This window comes from Mus musculus, chromosome 9, assembly GCF_000001635.26.
Source record: "Mus musculus strain C57BL/6J chromosome 9, GRCm38.p6 C57BL/6J".
In the NCBI taxonomy this organism is placed as follows: domain Eukaryota; kingdom Metazoa; phylum Chordata; class Mammalia; order Rodentia; family Muridae; genus Mus; species Mus musculus.
The window spans coordinates 67902529-67923000 of NC_000075.6; the positions used below are offsets into that span (position 1 = coordinate 67902529).

General features: G+C 40.3%; 1 protein-coding gene across 7 annotated transcripts in view; it reads left to right on the forward strand.

Moving 5' to 3' along the window:
• Vps13c (vacuolar protein sorting 13C) overlaps nucleotides 1–20472 on the forward strand; it is a 157429-nt gene that overhangs the window by 62213 nt on the left and 74744 nt on the right. For 6 of the 7 annotated variants that reach the window (XR_379424.2, XR_001778932.2, XM_006511225.2 and 3 more), the window contains 16 exons: nucleotides 313–391; nucleotides 1031–1170; nucleotides 3265–3418; nucleotides 5464–5543; nucleotides 7034–7093; nucleotides 7568–7727; nucleotides 8979–9095; nucleotides 10403–10506; nucleotides 10678–10845; nucleotides 11279–11583; nucleotides 13053–13200; nucleotides 13818–13926; nucleotides 16710–16843; nucleotides 18331–18487; nucleotides 19312–19391; nucleotides 20316–20375. Coding sequence is in view for 5 of the 7 variants with exons in the window: in XM_006511225.2 (XP_006511288.1) it covers nucleotides 313–391; nucleotides 1031–1170; nucleotides 3265–3418; nucleotides 5464–5543; nucleotides 7034–7093; nucleotides 7568–7727; nucleotides 8979–9095; nucleotides 10403–10506; nucleotides 10678–10845; nucleotides 11279–11583; nucleotides 13053–13200; nucleotides 13818–13926; nucleotides 16710–16843; nucleotides 18331–18487; nucleotides 19312–19391; nucleotides 20316–20375 (2055 nt within the window). In the remaining 2 variants the exon portion in view is untranslated. Of the gene's footprint in view, nucleotides 1–312; nucleotides 392–1030; nucleotides 1171–3264; nucleotides 3419–5463; nucleotides 5544–7033; nucleotides 7094–7567; nucleotides 7728–8978; nucleotides 9096–10402; nucleotides 10507–10677; nucleotides 10846–11278; nucleotides 11584–12030; nucleotides 12405–13052; nucleotides 13201–13817; nucleotides 13927–16709; nucleotides 16844–18330; nucleotides 18488–19311; nucleotides 19392–20315; nucleotides 20376–20472 lie in introns of those variants that run through there. The other variant, XM_006511228.3, reaches the window with a different exon arrangement.

Below are 20472 nucleotides of genomic sequence, written 5' to 3' on the forward strand. Positions count from 1 at the left end.
ATAAATGTGTACTGTTTTTATATTGTTACTCACAGCAACTAAGTGATACACGGAGACATAAACTTACTCCTTGATTTGTGCATAATTATATCTTTATAAATATGGGGAGTAATTTTAATACTGTGTAGGCTCCGGCTGACTGTTACTTGGTTGTTTTAACTTGTGGAAGATTTGCCTGTGATGTCTGTACAGGTATTTTTCTTTCCATCTTCCTTTATCTTCCTTTCTATGTTTTTGGTATATAGAGATGTCACCTGTGTTATTTAATCCTTCTCATCAGCATGTATTAAAAATTTTTGCATTCTTTGCTAGGTAGCCTCAATTCCTGTTCTTTCAGGAGGGACGAAAGCACTTCTTGGGACTTCATTGTTGCTAGATGGAGTGGAATCAGGTGAAGATTGGCATACGCTGTTTCTCTGTGACACGAAACCTATGCGTTGTTATGTAGTGAGGGTGTTTGCGGAGAGTAAGGAGTCTCTTATCTGTGCTGCCAACCAACACTGACTTCAGGGCATTTTAGTCTTTGATGTTCACATCTCTGTTGGATAAGTAAAGAGTTGTATGTTGTTTGTCTTAAGGGTGGATAATGGGACTTGACAGTGTTTTCCAAATATTCAAATAAGGTATTGTATTTCTCTGTAATACTTTTCTCTAGCTAGGGCTAAGTGATGCTTTACAATTTCAGATTACAATATAGAATGTCAACTTGTAGATATAGGTGAATCTAACAAGGTTAAGGCCTGGCCACTCTGGTGTCCATAGTGGTAGTCACATCTTGATGATAGATGATGCCCAGTAAATATTTTACTGGATATTGAACGAATGAACTAAAGTGAAAAATAAGTTTGGTTTAAGTTTTAGTACATGCCAGTTCAAGTCCCTTTGGGACTTGAAAAGTACATTGAAAGTATTCTGTCTGAATATGAAAGTTCTATGTGTGGATGGAGTTTACTGTGTTAAATCTAGGCTCTGTGTCCATGTGGGTTCTCAGTGGATGCTGTCTGGGTTAACGAGTGTCTCTGTCCTTTAGAGTCTGACGAGGAGTTCTTTGATGCTGAGGACGGAGACTCGCAGGCTGCTAGAACTGTCAAAGCCTCAGAACTGAAAAAAGCTGCTGAAGTTCCAAATGAGGAGCTGGTTAGTCTCCTGCTCAAGTTTGAGATTAAAGAGGTATGTGTTTCTGTCCCTGAGCACGCTCTTGTCAGTCTTCTGGACTGGGAGCTGGCCTCAGCTCAAGTGCATTAAAAATGTGTATCCTAGTTTCTTTTCTGGTACATGTGAGTGTACACAAATGCACATGCAATTTCGAAACCATAGAAATTATTTTAAAAAATGGTTTTGGGGGAATCAGTGAGTGTAATCTATTCTGGGAAAACTCAGGTCTCTTAATTAGGATTTGCATCTCTGAATAAGATTTTTGTCTCTATGTATGTATGTATATATTACCTCCCCCCACCAGCTCCTTTCATTTTTTTTTTTTTTTTCAAACTACAGTTGGGCTGTGAATTCCAAACTGGCCTTGAACTATCTCACTTTGTAGCCTTGGTTCTCTTTAACTGTAGGGCATTCCTCCTACCTTACCCTCCTGAGTGCTGAGATTATAAGTCTGTGTGTCACAAGCAGTGTAAATTCCCTTTGAGCTAAATAGTGTTGGTCATTGTCATGCTTGTCTTCTGTGGAAAATTTTAGCAAACTAAACTTCTAAACTTTTTTTTTTTTTGCTTTAAAAAAAGATAGATGGCTTAGTCAGGGCTTCTGTATAAGAGAAGGGTTAGTGTTAATTGGTAGGTAAAAACATTTTATTGATTTTGACATCAGAGCCTCTAAATTCCATCATGAAGAAAAAAGTCACATAGAAAGCCAAGCATAGTTGTATAGGCCTGTACTTCTAGTTATCAAGGAAGCTGAGGCAGGCAGATTACAACATTATTCTCTGCTGGAGATACAGGGCATTCTGGTTAATTTAACAAGACCCTGTTTCAAAAAGGAAACAAAACAAAAGAAACTGAAACCCAAAAGAGGGGGTGGGACTGACTGGAGACAGAGCTGGGGACGTGATGATGTGATGCCGAGATGCCGACAGCTTGTGAGGCTCGAACTTCAGTCCTGAGGACTGTTTCTAAAGAGTAGACGCACAGGAAAAGGAAATCCAATGAGAAGGTCACAGCATATTTTGAGGGTAAAAGGAGATTTCTGTGCCCTGCATATGATTCCTTTTAGCTACGTGTGTAAGTTTGCTCTGTAAAGGACAGTGTTCATCTCCACATTGCTGGGATTGCAGCTTTCCATCTCCACCTTTGTCTTAGAAAGTGCAAAATAATACAGAGATGCTCATGGTTGACTTTGATATTGTAGAATGATAGATATTGATTTCCTAAATCATCATGTCAGATTTGATAAATCTTAAGTCTTACTGGTATTTTCTTGGTCTGTTTCCTACCCTTCCTTGGCTTTTGACTTGTCTCTTTTTTTTACACTTTGACCCTTGACCCCTGTCTTCAGATGCTTCAGGGTAGTTGTTCTTCTCTTCAGCTGCTGCAGTGCTACTTCAGCCTCCATCATTTGTAGAAGTTAGACCCAGTTTTCCCTCCAGCCCCATGCTCCCAGAAATAAGACTCAGACTCAAAATATATTTACAGATACCTTGCCCATATAGCTAGGTTCTACTCTGACTAGATAATAATTAAAATAACTATTTTAACTTACATTCTGCCGTGTGGCTGGTTACAGGTGCTCAGGTACCATGTGTCTGTCTCTTCACATCTTTCCAGACAAATTTCCTGAAGGTCTCTATCCCAGAATTCTCTTCTCCTCCGGATGTCCCACCTTTATCTCATTCCTAAGCCATAGGCTTTTTAATTGACAGGTGATGCATCCATACAATACACAAGATATTCTCTCAACATCGTTTCTTATGTTTTGAAAAAATTGCCTCACATGTTTTGATTTTTTTTTTTATTGGCTAAATATTTTTGGCTGTTATTTCCAAAATCAATTTAAATACTGTGGGAATGAACACTCCCACTTTTTGCTATTATCAGAAGAATCTATCAGTGTTTTTTTTTTCAAATTAAAAAATGCTAAGAACCCTATCCTTATTTGCATGGCCTATCAGTCCTGATCCCCAGTCTTTGTGTCTGGTGTGAGGATGTGATTAGAATCGTCACTCTAGCAGTGATCTGTGTGAGAAATGACTGTGCTTCTGTCATTTTAAGAATGACTACCACTTACTACAACTTTCCCCTGCCCTGTGGATTCTTTTAGGTGGTTTTGGAACTCACTAAACAACAGAAAGAAGAAGAGACAATCCTAGTATTTAATGTCACTCAGTTAGGGACAGAAGCAACAATGAGGACATTTGACCTGACTGCGGTGTCCTATTTGAGGAAAATCAGCTTGGATTACCATGACATTAAAGGTAACAGCCGTGGAAATAGAAATAGTCTCATTTATAATGAAACATTTGCATTTCATTATGATGGTTATAGTATGCAGAGCACAATGAACACTTTATGAATACTAACTCCATTCTAGAACAATGGCCATTAGGTATTCATGTTACTGTCTTCAGTTCACATGTAACTAATATACAGGTTGATCATTCACCCAAGTTCAAACAACTGTAGGGGACAGAGCCCTGACTGAGACATTGGAAGCCTGGTTCTGGGGTCTGGTGTCCCCAGCCATTATGGTACGTGTCCTCAGAAAGTCCACCGACGTTAGGGAGTATCAGTTCCATTTCATAGGCAGAGAAAGGCTGAAGAACCCAAAATAACTTGCTCTTACCCTCTATCTTGTCCATGATGGATTTTAGAATTTAGTTCTGGACTAAGGGTACAGAAGCGTATTCTGTTAGAGCTGTCCTGATACTGCGACCTTTAATACTTTCCTCATGTTGTCAAGACCCCCAAACATGAAATGATTTTGTTCATACTTCATAGTTATGTAGGTTTGCTGTGGTTATAAATTATAATACCTGTGTTTTCTGATGGTCTTGGATGACCCCTGTCAGCCAAGGGGGTTGCAGCCCACAGGTTGAGAAGCACTGTGGTAGAGTGTGTGCACAGCGCACAAGAATTGTGATAGAATTAAAAAGTTCAGGAGGTGCAAAGGCCATGCTCTCGTAAATTTCTATAGTTCATCATTTCAATGTATTTCTTATGACCTCAGATATTTGAGGCATGAATGAGTGACAATTAAAATTCCCCCCAAATTTGCCCAATGCTTTAGTCAAATACTAAGACATTTTATGATTTTTAGAAAATAGCTGAAACCAAAGTAAACTTCAACTAAGTGTTGCCAATTTTCTTAGGTAATAGACTATGATAGAACTTATATTACAGACATGAGTAATAATTGTAAACGATAAGTTTTCTAGGCTGTTTTCTTCTTTGTGTCAAATAAGACTAGAGAGGGGGCTGGAGAGAGAGCTCAGCCATTGAGAGTGGCTGGGTTTGAGTCCCAGCATCCACATGACACCTCACAGCTGTCTGCAACTCCTGGTCCAGGAGATCTAACCCTTCTGAATTCCTAGGGCACCAGGCACATAGTGCACACACATAGTGCACACACATACATGAGAATAATATACTCACACATATAAATATTAAAAAATTAGTTATAAAAGGGGAAGATGAGGGGTGGGTGCTTTCTAGCTGTTCTAGAAGCAGAATTGACAGACCATGGAAAGAGAAGCATGGGCATGGCTCAGTGATTGCCGAGCCAGCCCTCCCTACACAGACCTGGGAGCCAGATCCTCTGTGTCCACACACACGTATAGTTTTGAGCTCAAAGGAGAAGTTTGTTTCAGCTTTGAAACCAAGGCTTACTCCGTAGCCCATGCTGGCCTCAGACTCATCATATAGTCCCAGTGGGTCTATACTACAAGGGTCCTTTTCCTTCTATCTCCCAAGGACTGCGATTACAGCTGTAAGTCACCACAGCCTACTAAAATGTAATTTTGAATTGTCATCCTCTGTTTAAAAATAAAGTTTTTGTATTCTTCCCCACAACCCCAGGTCTAAGCAAAGACATTGTTTAAATTATTTGAGTTTAGTAGCTATAAATAAAATATTTTAAAACAGTTTAAGAATCTACTAGATCTTCAGTTTCATAGTTGCGAAAGTTAAATAGCTGTAGGTTAAGGTCAGAGATAAATTAGAGTTCACATTTCCAGATTCTTACACCCATAGTTCACTCTGCTGCCTATAAATACACAGGCCTCCTTAAAAATATCTTCAGAGGTTTTGACTCTTTTGAGCACAGTATGAAAGCAAGTGAAGGGCTTTAAGTAAGCTGGGAGTCTAAGGTCAGGATTTCAGCTGCCTTACGTCCTCACCAGTATCCTTGTTACTTCATAGCCATGAAAATGTACACAGATATATTTTTAAAGCACCACTAGACAAACACATGCAGAACAATCTAATGTTTCAAAAAAGCAACTCATTTGCATTTCTCTTTTAGGATCCAGAAAGAAGCCAATTCACTTGATTAGCTCTTCAGACAGACCTGGACTAGATCTTTTAAAAGTGGAGTACATTAAGGTAAGGGCCACAGGAGGATGGCACAGCTGCCTGGGCCCCACTCTGTACCCTGGAGAGAGGATGACTGTGTGTAAGGAATATAGCTCAGTAGAGTAACTTGCTCTCAGCCTTCTGCTTTCATTGAGAACAGGGCTATTACAAAGCTGCCGGGCTGTTAACCCAGAGGCCGAACCCAGGGCACAGCAGGTGCTCTTCTGTCTCTGGGGCGTATTTGCACCACTACACTTCTCCTGGCAATTATTTGAGTATACTACATTAAAAAGGGAAAGTGAGGTTAGACTGAGTTGAGAAGAGATCTGCCAGGACCGGGGATGGACTGAAAAATGTACCCCAGTGAAAGGGATGGAAGAAATCTATGGTGTTCACCTTCGTTCTAGTGATTCCCTGGCTCTTTGTTCTGTCTGCGAGGGTTGTTGAATGTCTGTGCTGTTGGACATTTGGATTGAAGTTGCTTTTTCCTGTTCTTAAAGTGATTGTAAGTTAGAAGAGAGAGATGTGCAAACAGACAAGAATTAAAATGTAGTCTTGGCTGATTGAAAACACAGTGACTGCTTTTCTAAGGAAAAGCACAGTGCAGAGAGGCTGTGGAGAGGCCGGCAAGGTAGCCAGGGCAGAAAGCTGCTCATAGGAGGCGGTCCTCAGAGTTCTCGTTTCCTCTTAGCTCCCAAAGGACAGAACTGAGGCCAGGCAGTGCTTATGGTGAGAGACAAATGTTTTGACTTAGAACAAAGACCCCACTACAACAGAACTTTCTCTAGAGATTCAATTTGTGAAGAACTGGGGTTTCTCTCACCAGCGATTGAACTAAGCTTTGTAGAGTGGTACAAGCATCAGATGATGGCTGGGTGAGGTCACCCTTACCTGTTCTCTCCTTGTCTTTATCTTTTCAATTACCTGAGGGAATGCATGTTCCTCCATGCTTAATAAGAGCACTTTGCACTGTTAGGAAAAGGAGCGCATGTACTTTTAAAATAAGACAACATGATATATGGTGTCTTAGATACCTATGCTGTGATCAGATACCAGCGTCTAATTTGGGGCTCACAATTTCAAGGGTTAGAGTCCATGACGATTATGGCTGAGAGCAGGCAGTAGGAAGGCAGGCACGGTACAGGAGCATCAGCTGGGAGCTTATATCCTTGTCTGTAAATAGAAGCATAGACCTGAGAATGGTGTGGTATTTGAAACCTCAAAGTCTACTGTCAGTGACACATTTCCTTCACAGGGCCACACCTTCTAATCCTCTCCAAAAAGTTCTACCAATTGGGGACAGAGCATTCAAATATATGAGCCTTTGGGGGCAACTTCTGTGAACCACCCCAGTATGTGTTCTCTCTCCCCCACCTTCTTCCCTTTCCACCTCCCCTTTCTCTTCCTCCATATCTCTCCACATAAGCATGCACATGGGTATGCACATGGGCACACACAAAAAGGTTATAAAAATTTACTTTGCTCTTAATTTGTTCTTTGGAACTTTTATTTTTTTTCAGGTTGATAGGAATGGGCCTAGTTTTCAAACTACTTTTGAGAAAACTGAACAAACTGTTAAGGTAAGAAGTTTTACAAAAGTAGCGTATCTTATTTGAAAAGAAACCACTCACTTCTTACTTGAGTTTGTGTTCACATTTCTGCTCCTTAAGCTTAACTGTCATGGACGCCACGTTTGGAATCACTTCTAGATATGGTAGCACCCAGTGATTCTGGAGCTTCATACTAACACCTGGCATTTCTATAATCACGCTGGCCTGTTGAAGACCAGGAAGCCACTTACATGTTGACTGTGCAGATGGCCAGGGCGGGCAGTTATTGGCTCCATGACCATTCTGTTTGGGAATGGAGTATTTAGTTACCGTGATGCTCTCCTGTGTCCCTGAGTGTGTAGGTGTCATATGCTATCCCTATATCTCTACATCAGGGAGTGGTGGTCTTTTCTCTCTCTTTCTCTTTCCTATTTTGGAGGCGGCCTTTGCTGAAACCACAGGGGGCAACTAGGGAAGAACTAATTTTCTCTGTAAAACTTTCAGGTGGCCTTTTCATCTTTGAATCTGTTGCTACAAACGCAAGCTCTTCTGTCTTCTCTTAACTACTTGACAACTGTCATCCCATCAGACAGTCAGAACACGGGTGTGGCCAAGGAGGTGCAGGCCATGCCTGAGAAACAAAAGAACTCTCCCCTGCAGAAAGGTATGAGAGTAATCAGTGGTCTCCATGGCACACATCCAAGGAGAACAATTGAAGGAGCAAAGCTTTGCTTTGCTTACAGTTTCAGAGATGTCGACCCATGGACACTTGGTTCTGTTGCTCCTGAGCCTGTGTGTTGCCAGGCAAAGCATGATGAAGCATATGGTGGAGATTGAGGTGACTAGGAGGCAGACAGACAGAGGTGGTCTAAAGATAAGCCATGCCCTGCAAAGGCACACCAGTGTATTATCTCCCAATAATGCCATTAGATTATGAAGCTGTTAATGGATTTATCTGTTGATGAAAGTCAGAGTCATAGTATTCCATTCTCTTTCAAAACAAACACAGTAAACAAACTGACAAATCTCCAGTCATTGGAATACCATTACCTCTGCTTCTAGGGTTTTCCTCAATTGAATCACCTGGTGCATAAAGCAGGGGTAGTGGATATAGAGAAACATAGTTGCAGTTTCAGTATTTGAGAGGCTGAGGCAGGAGGATCATGATTTCCAGGCCATTTGGGTAGGTGGCATAGAAATCCTTGATTCAAAAAAAAAAAAAAAAATAAAAAAATAAAGCAGCGCACACACACACACACGGAAAAATATAAACAATACTACTGTTCTAAGACACTTTGTTTTCTTCCTGTGGCTGGGGATTGCTTTAGGAGGATCACTAGAGGAAACTCCATGTGTGTGTGCTGAGTCCTTCTTCCCATCCTAGTGGGTCTAGAAGTCTCCTCAGGACAGACAGCCTTTGAGGAAAGAGACCCTGAGATATGAAGGCAGGGACTATTTGCATCTTTGAAACAATCTTATTTTCTATGTGTTGGGTGTTCTGTCTACATGTATGTGTATACATCACATGTGCAGTGCCCATGGAGTCCAGAAGAGGACATTCGAGCTTCTGGAACTGTGAGTCACCATGTGGGTGCTGGGATCCCAGTTCTCTGATCCATTTCTCTAGCACCTCAAAGACTTCCTGTCATTGTTGAGAATCCCTAGAATTTGAATCCAAAAGAACTTAGTTCATTTTCTGATTATACAACTTAAAACTGTGTGACTCTAGGCACATTACTTTACTTTTTTGTTTTATGTTCTATTTACTTTAGACTTTTTGTTTTTATATGTATGTGTTTTGTATAACATTTAATGTTTTACAAATGTTTTATACTCATATATTATATATTATGTAAAATATATGAAGAAACTTCTGTAGGGTTTAGCTTACTAGAATCCATTGCTTTATTTTTAGTGATGGTCCCCTCCAGAGATAGTGACGTGATTGGCTTTAGGCTGTTTGCCAAACTGAATGCTTTCTGTGTCACTGTCTGTGATGAGAAGAGCAATATTGCTGAAATCAAGATACAAGGTAAGGTGTCACAGTATTTCCCAGCTGTTTAACACTAAGCGTCTTCTCCCCTTCCCTTCATTCTCTTTCTGCAGTGTTAGAGAAGGTATGTAGAGGGGGCTCTGAACTGCACACAGTTGCAGGGCGTGGCTGGACTGGATGCTTAGGATTAGAGGATGTCCAAATTCTAGCTAGTGTAGTTGTTTTCTTCTTTCCTTTCCAAATTGGTAACACACCTACTTATATAAACTTTGTTCACAAAACGTTTGTAGCCTTCACCTCAGGCAAGGCGTTTACTGCTGTGGTGAACACCAGGACCAAAACCTAGGGAGGAGAGGGTTGATTTCAGTTTGTACTTCCACATCAGTCCATCACTGAAGAAAGGCAGGACAGGAACTGGGAAGCAGGAACTGAAGCAGAAACCATAGAAAAATACTGCGTACTGGCTTGCCCCTCCTGGCTTGCTCAGCCTGCTTTCTTTTACAACCTAGGACCGTTATTCCAGAGTGGCACCACATACCATGGGCTGGACCCTAACACACCAATCACTAAGTAAGGCAGTGCCTTATGGGCTTACCTACAGGTTACTCTTATGGACACGTCTTCTCAGATGAGAGTCCCTCTTCCCAAGTGACATAAAACCAGCCAGCACAGTCTTCAAGTAAATGACTTAATATCTATAAAGGCATAAAAATGTATTTTTGGCTCACTTATCCTGATTGATTCCTTTGTACTAGATTTCCTCCCAGGGAACTGAAAATTTATGCAATTATATTTTATTTTATTGCCTTTTTAAAAACACTTTATTATACACTCAAGATAATAGGAATCTTTTTCATGTCATAGAAAAATGATATTTAATGTATTTTTCTACTTCTTTTATTCTTTGAGAATTTCATATGTGTATACTAGGCAAGATGATCATAGCTACCACCATTTCCGCACTGTAGCTCCTCTCAGGTGCTCCCAGCATGTCCCCTCTCAACTTCACGTCCCCTTATTACACTTAGTGACCCACTAAATCCCATAGTGCTGCCCGAGTGCGCGAGGATGAGAGGTCACATCTGGGAGAGTGGGTAACCTACAGTGCTCACACCCCCAAAGAGCAGTGATTCCTCCTCACCAAACTGCTATCACCTGCTCTTTAGTAAGGAGTAGGGCATATATAATTAGATTATAACCAAAAAATAAGTTTGCTATTTAGAAAACTAAAAATATTTAACAGGAATTTTACTAATGTGAGTTTAGACATTCTGTATATTCCCAAGTCATAATGAAATGAAATATTTGTTGTATTTATAGAAATTACAGTACTTAATTTTTTTCAGGCCTTGATTCTTCTCTTTCTCTTCAATCAAAGAAGCAGTCACTTTTTGCCAGGCTGGAAAACATTATTGTCACAGATGTTGATCCCAAAACAATTCATAAGAAAGTATGTAACACCGAATGGGTAGTCACTAGCTTTTGATTATTGCATAGAACCTTATTTTAAAAATTAAATGTATTTCTATGAAGATTATAATTTCAGGCCTTTTCTGACTGAGGCTTTTTTTTGCTATTGCTTTTCTGGGGGAAGAGTACATTTACATTTCTGGCTTTTCAGGCTGTATCCATAGTTGGGAATGAAGTTTTTCGCTTTAACCTGGATTTGTATCCGGATGCTACTGAAGGGGATTCCTACACTGACATGTCCACAGTGGATGGCGTGGTGGCACTGCACGTCGGCTGTATTCAGATTGTCTACCTTCATAAATTCCTTATGTCGCTGCTGGTAAAGTCCACATTGCCCCGAGAAGCTGTAGGGCTGTGATCACACATGTTGTAACTTGGGGCTTTAGGCCGTGGGCGGTTTGATTATGCCTGGTGTTTATGTATGAAAGTAGTAGCCAAAAGCCCTCTCTAACTCTTGAAATCTAAGTCATTGAATGATTTCTGTCTGTGGTTGAAATTGGTTTCCTAGAACACACGTGCTGAAGTGTTGAAAATGTGTTCACACCCCTGGGCTCCCGCTGCCCCCCAGTGAGTGACAGATCACTGCTCAAAGCTGGGCAGTGACTGAGGATGGCCTTCCGCAGTTCTTCCGTTCACTAGACTAGGGCTCAACTCTAAAGACGCTTAGAGGAAAGTGCAGGTGTGTCAGCAGAAGGTAGGCTTATCCACAGATGCCTGGCTTCTGAACTTCTCCTTTTACATATTGCCCACAGAGCTTCCTGAACAATTTCCAGGTGGCCAAGGAGGCGCTGAGTGCAGCCACTGCCCAGGCTGCGGAAAAGGCGGCCACGAGCGTGAAGGATCTCGCCCAGAGAAGCTTCCGTGTTTCTGTCGATATTGATTTGAAAGCACCCGTCATTGTCATTCCGCAGTCCTCTCTCTCCACCAATGCTGTTGTGGTGGATCTTGGGCTAATTAGAGTTCACAATCGGTTCAGTCTGGTGTCTGGAGAAGACACTGCAAATCCTCCAGTGATCGACAAAATGGAGGTGCAGCTCACGAAACTGAAACTCTCTAGGTACGCATGCCCAGAGCTGTGCCATGAAGTATGTACTATGTTCTCATGGGATTTTCACACCATGTTTCTTTAACTGAATCATTTTCTGATATAAAAAGTTGCAAAAAACTCTAATTTTTGGTCAGCTGGAGTTCATGTGTATATACATTCTTCCTGTAGCTCTGCCAGCTTGTTTAATTCTTTACCTTGCTTGTTTTAAAATATGTATATATTACTGTCCAAAACAGTGGTTGCTAACTATTTGAGAATAGAAATCTTAGCCAGGTGTAGTGATGCACACCTTTAATTCCAGCACTTGGGAGGCAGAAATAGGCAGATCTCTGAGTTTGAGGCTAGCCTGGTCTACACAGAGAGTACCAGGACAGCCAGAGCTATAGAGTGAGACACTATCTCAAATAAAAATTGAAAAATTAAAAAAAAAGAACAAGTGAGAGAGAATGAAATAACAGAATATACATTTTGATTCTGTGTCCCTGAATGCCTTAAATTGTATTTCTCAAAGTAAGGCCATTTATTCTTGTTAACCTATGATATGAATAGTAGTTTCTAGAAGTTAATATTGGCACGCTGTGTAACGTGGATCAGGCTTGAGGTGGCGTCAGTTATTGGGGTGATGTTCACTGTAGTAACCCCCTCTGCCTGTTCCCTCTCCCCACCCTTGGAATCACACATGGCGTCCATGGGCCCTCTGCTGTTGAGATGGTTTCTGCAGTAGCAGATCTTTACTCTGTAACAGCCCTTCGCCCATGATTCATGAGGTCGATGCCCTGGCTCTCCTGGTGACTCAGGACTTCAGCGAGCTTACACATTTTGGTAGCTGTGTAAGTAATACTGTGTCCTCAGTATTCATGGTGTGTGGCATGTGAGGACACAAAAAGATTTAAAAATGATTTTCATCTCACCAAAGGCGATTTAATTATTCAGAATAAATAAGAGACAGTTATGGGTGAAGAAGAGAATCCCTGTGCTTTCTGAAATGGCTCAGCGAGGGCTGTGCTTTCTGATTTCCTGATTCCCTGTGCTGCTGCTCCTTCACTGTTGTGTCTTTGGTCTCAGTACCAACAAACACACTGCTGTCCTCTGCTTAACCACAAGCATGCACTCGGAGGAAGGCACTGTCAGTGACGGGTCATTGTCATCAGCCTAGGGCAGTCCTTCTGTGTGTCTCAATGCAGCCAAGACACACAATACATGAAATTTTCTTACAAGTAGGAAGAAGAGAGTCTAAAATTGTAGGAAGTATAGTCGACGAGGAAACAGCTGATGGGGTCATTTACCATCTTGTGAAAGGTTAAGTATTATGCATAACTGCCCGAACGTTCTATGTAGGATGGGTAGGGCTGTCTGCATGTTATGTGTCTGTTGGGTAATCTGGTAGGTATGCCTAATGCTGATGGATTAAGTGGATGGCGCTCTGCTTGCTGTTATAGTTCATTGCTCTCTGTGACAGCCTGTCTTCTGTTTACTAGGACAGCAATCCAGCCAGGCACCTCCCACCCTGATATTCAGCTGTTGCACCCAATTAACTTGGAGTTTTTTGTAAGTCGGAATCTAGCTGCAAATTGGTACCATAAGGTGCCTGTTGTAGAAATTAAAGGGCGTCTTGACTCAATGAATGTAAGTACATGCATGAAAATAACTTTACTGTTGATGTGTCAACCCTGAAAGCTTTCTCATATGCACAAGGAACGTGCAGATTATTTCCTGCATAGTGAAAGAAACATTTTAGTCAAACTTTGTCCAACAAATCCAGTAGAATTTAATCTTCAGTTACGTATTATTAACTTTTAAATCTGCTATACACCCATTGTAGAAATCTGTGCACAAATTACTTATTACATTGTCTCTCATAATGTGTATTATTTAAACACTTGTTTTTAAGGAGATTGAGATATGCCTCAGATAACTATTGTATTCTTTAAAGAGTGATCGTTTCCAGAATTTGTTATTTAAAAAAATGGCCAAGACTTCTTTAAGTACAATTAACTTTAAGTAAAATTCAGCCAATAGGGCTAACATTGATTTGCAAAAATTATTATTTATACGTTTTAATATCTTATTTAAAATTGTAGGAGTGAAGGTGAAGCAAGTGGTAAAGTCCTCAGGTGCCGATCTGAGGATCTGAGGTGTCACGTCTCAGCTACTGTTAAGATTATTCTGTTTCATGACCGAGAATCTGTTGTCTATATAGTAGTTCTTTCATCTTAAAATGATCTCTTTTTGTTTATTCACAGGTTAGTCTAAATCAAGAGGATCTTAATCTTCTGTTTAGAATATTGGCAGAAAATCTTGGCGAGGCCACTGAAGACTTGGATAAAGGGAAACCTAGAATACAAGAGAGAGGTGAGAGCCCGATAGTGGGGACATACGTGCAAGTGTCTCTCTCTAGTCCAGTACACACTGAATCCTGATGGTGGTGACACATGCACACGCGTCTCTCTATAGTTCAGTGCACTTTGAATCTTGTTTTCAGGTTTTAAAGTGGTTCCTTTTTTGTTTGTTTGTTTGTTTGTTTTGCCACAGTAGGGATTGAACCAGGGTCTTGGCCGTGCTGTGGTGCACACCATAATGTCCAGTTACATCTCCAGCCTGAGACTCAATAAACATGTAGTGCACAAATACATACAAATTGTGATTTGTTTTGCCAAGAAAATAACAAGATGTTGTTGAATGCTAGCATGACTGAAGCTTATTGTCTCTTTGTAGCTAAGCAGTTAACATTCAGCTCGCTTCTAAGATGCCTGAGTTGGGAGGTCATTAGGAAAGGTGGCCATTAGCCAGTGTTAGATCTCTGTAAAAAGTCTTAATTTGTGTATTAAAAAAAAATTGAAGAATGCTAGGCTGTGGCATGGTATTCTATCTGATATTTAAATAAGACAGGGGTAAAGTGTAAGAATTTAAATTATTAATGTTTATCACAGTAAACATAGTATAGTAAAATAAAGATAGCAGGAAGTTTAAATTATTAGTTATGGGCATTTTTACTTAAACATACACATGTGTATGCACACATAACGAATATATTAAGCACAAAGGAGGCACCCTTGTTCTTTTCAAACAAGTGGTGGCACCTGTGTGTGTGCTTGCTACCCTTTCTTTGCTGGTGATTTTCTACACTAACAGTTGGAGTTGTACATATCTCATATCCATGTTTGTGCTGTGTGGTGACTCCCCTCAGTGCTTTTAATGATTTCCTGGTATTAAATTCTGTTGAAGAATCATCATTTTTAGCAAGCTTCTACAGATAGATATTCAGGTTAAGTTTTCACTCTTACCCATGTTGCACTGAAATATCCCTTGATATCTACTTTTGTGTGCATACCTGTCCTGTCTCACCAGTGAGAGGTTGTATAATCTTTATTAATATAACTCATATCTAACAAAGAGCTAAGTAAATACAAAGTTTTTATAAATTAATTTAAAATTTAAAGCTTAATTGAGAATTTCATACATAGATAATATAATATGTTCTGATTAATTTAAAATTTTATAGATCGAGAGGAACGTGTTCTCTGTACTCTGTCGTGTTGTTTTCTGTACCTTTCTAACAGTTTTATCAATTTTCTGAAAATTTTGCCCATTGATTGAGTAAAAATTACTTCACTGTACATTTTTACTTTTTTCTTGTATGCAAGTCTAAGCATATCGCTCTAAGTGTTAATCACCTGCGTACTCACTCTGAGCAAGATCGAGCCTGTTCCTCAGCATCCTTCAGCCATCTTCCTGCTGCTAAGACGGACCCTGCCTGCCCCTGCCCCACTCAGAGCTCACTGCTCTCTGACCTCTGGTACTCAGGGCTTAATCTTGCTTTTTCATTAATTTAATGAGTGGATCCATGACAAGTTTGCACTTTAATGTGTGGCTTCTTTTCTGTGATTCATGAGATTCATTCGGGCGGCTTCTGTGCTGGTCTTTTCTCCAGGGATCCCTGTTTCCGCCCTTGTGGCTAGAATCACAGTTGAGCTTGCACAACACTCAGCTCTTACTTGGTTCTGAGGGATCCAAACTTTTGTCCCCTTGCTTGCATGGCAAGTGCTTTAGCTACTGAGCCATGTCCACAGCCCCATACTGGGGTTTTCATTTGGTCCTCACTACTAACCAAGTAAGCTATTTTATACATGCCTTTTGACTACTTGGGTATCTTCTTTGTGACTGTCCAAACCTGTTAACAATTATTTTTATCTGATGCAGTTCTGAGGTAAGATGATAGATGTATTGCCTTTCTAAGGGTATTAGTGAGTAGGGTAGATTTCCATGTGGGTTTCTGGTATACTTTACTGCAGGGCTTGGGTGTCAGGATGTTAACTGCAATACTGTGGTGACAGTTGTATAGTTGATAGTGAAGGCTGTCAGGTCAGACTGATGGACATGAATTGGCCCTTACATATGACAGTAGGCAAGGCTCCAAATTTGTTTAAAAAATTATCGTGCTCATTTGTGAGTTGGGGACAATGAAGTTCTTCCTCCAGAAGAGTGGTTTAAGACTTCCGCAAGACAGTCAATGCATAGCTTATCACGAAGTGTCTGGAGTATGTTACACATATAACAAATCCTAGCTTTACTATTTGTGTGTTATAGGTTAGAAAACACTTTTATTGCACGCCATGGTATGTGTTTCAGAACAGCATCAGCCGTGGAGTCTTTCTTTCCCTTCCTAGACTGGCATGCATGGTCCTTTTCTCTTTCTTAGCCTTGTATCTTGTTACCTACCATGCCCTAGCCTTTCTACAGTCTGCTCTATTTGCAGACCTGGCCATGTGCCATCATTTTTGCCTGTATGGTTTTCATTCTTACTTTTAAAAAAGGCGCACTATCCTTTCTGTGGAGGACTCCTCCTGCTCCGTGTGAGTAGTTCCTCTGTGTTAATACATCTTCACCTCGTTGTCTCTTCTCCGTGCATTTGATAGCCAGCCCATTAACATTTGCCTGCTTCTTGTGAGTAGGTTCAGCTTGATTCTTTGATCTGATTTTCACATGTCTGTCGCTTTTACTAGACCATGAGCTTTCTAAGGCTGAGAGCTGATATGGATTTGTGGATCTTAAGGTGCTCATACAAGTTTGCAGCAAGTATCTATGAATAAAGAAACGAAAGAATAGAAGCACATGTTTCTATTTAACATCTTTAGGTGAAACAAAAGCCTGCCGAGAAGTCTCTACACCGCAGGATGTGCACACCACACAAGGTGTGCCAGCAGCCAGAGTGGAGGAGACCAGACCCGTAGACATCATTAATGTACTGTTGAACTTTGAAATTAAAGAGGTGTGTAATTTTATCACATTTTAATAAAGTGAGGTGAAAAGATTATGGCTATTTCTATTAAGCTAATTTTGTAGGTAATATGTATGAAAAAAACCTTAGACTGTTAATGTGCTTTAAAATTTGAGAATTTATTAAGATCCAGTTACATTTTAGGGATCTAGTTCTCTCTCTCTCTCCCTCTCTCTCTCTCTTTCTCTCTTTTAGAGAGAAATGGAAGCAATTCATGTAACTTGCTTTTTAATCAGTATAGGATGTTAAAATGTGGCTTGTGTTGGATCTTCTTGTGAGAAGAGCAAGAGAAGGGAGATAGAGGAATTTTGTAAATAAACGTTAGAAGCTCTCCATAGAGTAAAGCACAGGTCATGTGCATTTAAAAATGCTACCTTGCTTCAGTATGGATTTTCTTCTTTCTTTATCGATTCAACAACTGTGCAGTACATGCCAGAGCCAAGGATACATTAGAAAATATATAGGTTCTAAATACAGTGGTGCGTCTCCATTAAAAATATGCTCAGGATAGGCTACGTTCAGAGTCTGTAGTATAAATGGTAGTGACTGGGCACCTGAGCAGGCAGAGAGGGTTAGGAGAGGTTTCTGGGAGGAAGTGACATTTGAGTGGAGTTTGTAAAGTAAAGTAAATAAATAGTTTAAGAAAATGGAATGAAGAAAGGGGCCAGTTCGAGAGAATGGATGGGCATAGGTAGAAAGGGGTGGACATAGAAATGCATGTGTTCTTTTCCTAGCATTTGTTATATATACTGCTGCAGTTCCATCCCTGCAGACCTGGTTGAGCTGGGGGGGGGGGGGGAGAAATTTGTGCCTGCTAGATGGGTATTTAAAGGTGTCATGCTGTTACTGTATACAGGGAGCTGCCAACTGGTGGGTAGAGACAGGGGTGCTCACGTGACCTATTATGGTCAGGATAGCACCCAAGGCGAAGAAGCCTTGCCTAGAGATTAGTGTGAAAACCAGCAGCTGCTTTCAATAGAATTTCAGGCAGAAGCTGCTCACAATTAGGACTTCTAGGATTGGACCACTACCTGCCTCCCTTCTGGCCGCTCTACCATGCACCCTTTAATTTAATTAAGTTCATTAATTAATTTTGCTTGTTTATTTATTTATTTTGGCATTTCACCTTTGAAAGTCAGAAAACAGTGGTGGTATCTCAAATGCGTATAAGGTAAATAACGATAGACATTTTTTAGACTCAGAATATCTTTTTCTTGTGTGAATTTCTTTTGTTTTTTTTTTTTTGTTTTGTTTTGTTTTGTTTTTTTTGTTTTTTTTTTTTTTTTTTTGAGACAGGCTTTCTCTGTGTAGCCCTGGCTGTCCTGGAACTCACTTTGTAGACCACGCTGGCCTCAAACTCAGAAATCCGCCTGCCTCTGCCTCCCGAGTGCTCGGTTGTGTGAATTTCTTTATTTGGCTTCTTACTGACACTGTACACTAGTGAAGCAGTTCATGATAATCCATGCTCATTCTTTTAGGTTGTGGTTACTTTGATGAAAAAAGCAGAAAGGAAAGGAAGCCCCTTTCATGAACTAAAGATCCTGCATCTTGGGATGGAAGCTAAAGTAAAAGCCCACGACATGACTGCTGCAGCCTACCTCAGGAACATTAGCATGCGGTGTTTCCACTTCCCTGGTAAGTGTGCAGGGCCATCTGTGAAAGACAATGCAGCTCTTAAAACCAATATAGGCACAGGGCTCATTTTCTGCATTCTTCTATGTGCTGTGTCTATTCCTTACATATACAGTGTGTTGGTGATGCTGTAGTAAATCTCACTTAAATGATTGTAGTGACATTAAGAAGTCAAATCCTAGAACCCGAAGACCCCTTTGAAAATTTATTAAGAAGCTTAAGTTTACATTGATTTCATTGCAAATCACATGAATGGTAAGGTCTGTTTTAAATTACATTAATGTGTGCTTGTAAAAAGTAAATGTTAAACAAAACATAAATATATAGAAGGAGATATGCAGCCTCAACTGCTCCTCTCGCTTCCTCCCAAGTGACTATGAAGCTGTAGTTCAATGGGCAATTCACTGTCTAAGTCTGAGGCTATCTGAATTTTATAGTTCTTGTTTGTTTAAGCTTCTAAAGGCCTCTGTGGAGCATTTTTGAGAAGATAAACTTGTGTTGAGAATAATTCCTTCTTGTATTTTATAGCTGCTATTTTCTTCTGTTAATGTTTGTTCACATGAGGATAATACCTGTAGTGCTATAGATAAGAGATGTTATTGACTAGAGCTCTTTAGATTTGTTAATTTTGTGGTCTTCGATTTTTCTTTCCAGTTTTTCAAAGTTAGACTGACTGCGGTATGAGTTGTAGATAGTATAATCCATTTGCCTGCTTTATGTACAGTTCTCTAGTGAGCATTTCTCTGTGTGACTGGCTGGGTCCATTTTACAGGATGTTTGAGGTGCTGAAGGGATGATAAGATTGGACTTGTGTTTTTCCCTTCCAGATTCTAAAGGGGAGCCTCTGCGCATTGTCAACACCTCTGATGTGTCTGATGGGATCCTCCTGAAACTGCTGTTCATCAAGGTGTCTGTTATAGTTTCTTCTGTTGCTGGGATAAATATCCTGACAGAAAGTCAGTTTAGTGGAGAAAGGGACATTATCACTTTATAATTCAGTCTATCATTGTGGGTAAATCAGCACAGGAACTTCAAACCCCCAGTGACATTACACATCTTTAGTCAAGTGCAGACAGAGATGGACACATATGTGTTTCCTGCTTGTTTGTGCCCAGCCCTCTTTCCCTACTATTGTACTGTTAGAGTCCCCTTGCCTAGGGAATGGTGTGGCCCACAGTGCACTGGTCTTCCCCTATCAATTAACTGAAGAAAACTTTTTATAGACACGTCCACAGGCCAGCCCAGTGTAGACAACCCACATTGAGACTTGCTTTCCAGATTACTCTAGGTTTTGTGAAGCTGATAATTAAAGCTAAGCGTCACAAACCTCATTTCATGTCTGGGATCAATATTTAAATATATGATATTGCTTATTTTCCTCTCATTCTTAATATTTGAATTCTTCCCTAAGCTTTTCAGTCCAAGTTGGTTGATGATGAATTATAGAAGCGTATCAAAATCTTTTATACTCCATTAACCTCATGAGCGTCCTTGGGGAGTTGAATAAATAGGAGTGAACAGTCAAAGCTGAGCTATGTCCTGAGGCAAGCTGTGTTATAAATTAGGTAGCAGAAGTTTTCCCGTTCGAATGGGCCTACCTAATTATATGCACTGACATCTCCTTCGGAATAGAATAAGGAACCTTGGATTTTGCATCTACAGTATGTAGAACACATTTATGTGGTCAGTTTTGGGGGCATATTATTATTTGCCTGTAAGAAACATCCTTGTTGGTTTTTAATAGCATACTTAAGTTGTAAAATATATATGTTTTCAATGTGTGAAATGTTAGTGTTTTTAACTCAGTGGTTTAATTATCAATTGCTTATAGGCAGACAGTGATGGACCAGACTTTAAGACCATTCATGATAACACCAAACAGAAGCTGAAGGTAAGTAAGTCTCTTGTAATTCATCCTAAGACTAGCTTTGTGAGATCCAATGGACCTTGATACCATTTTCAGTTGTAAGATGTAAGATCTAAAATTA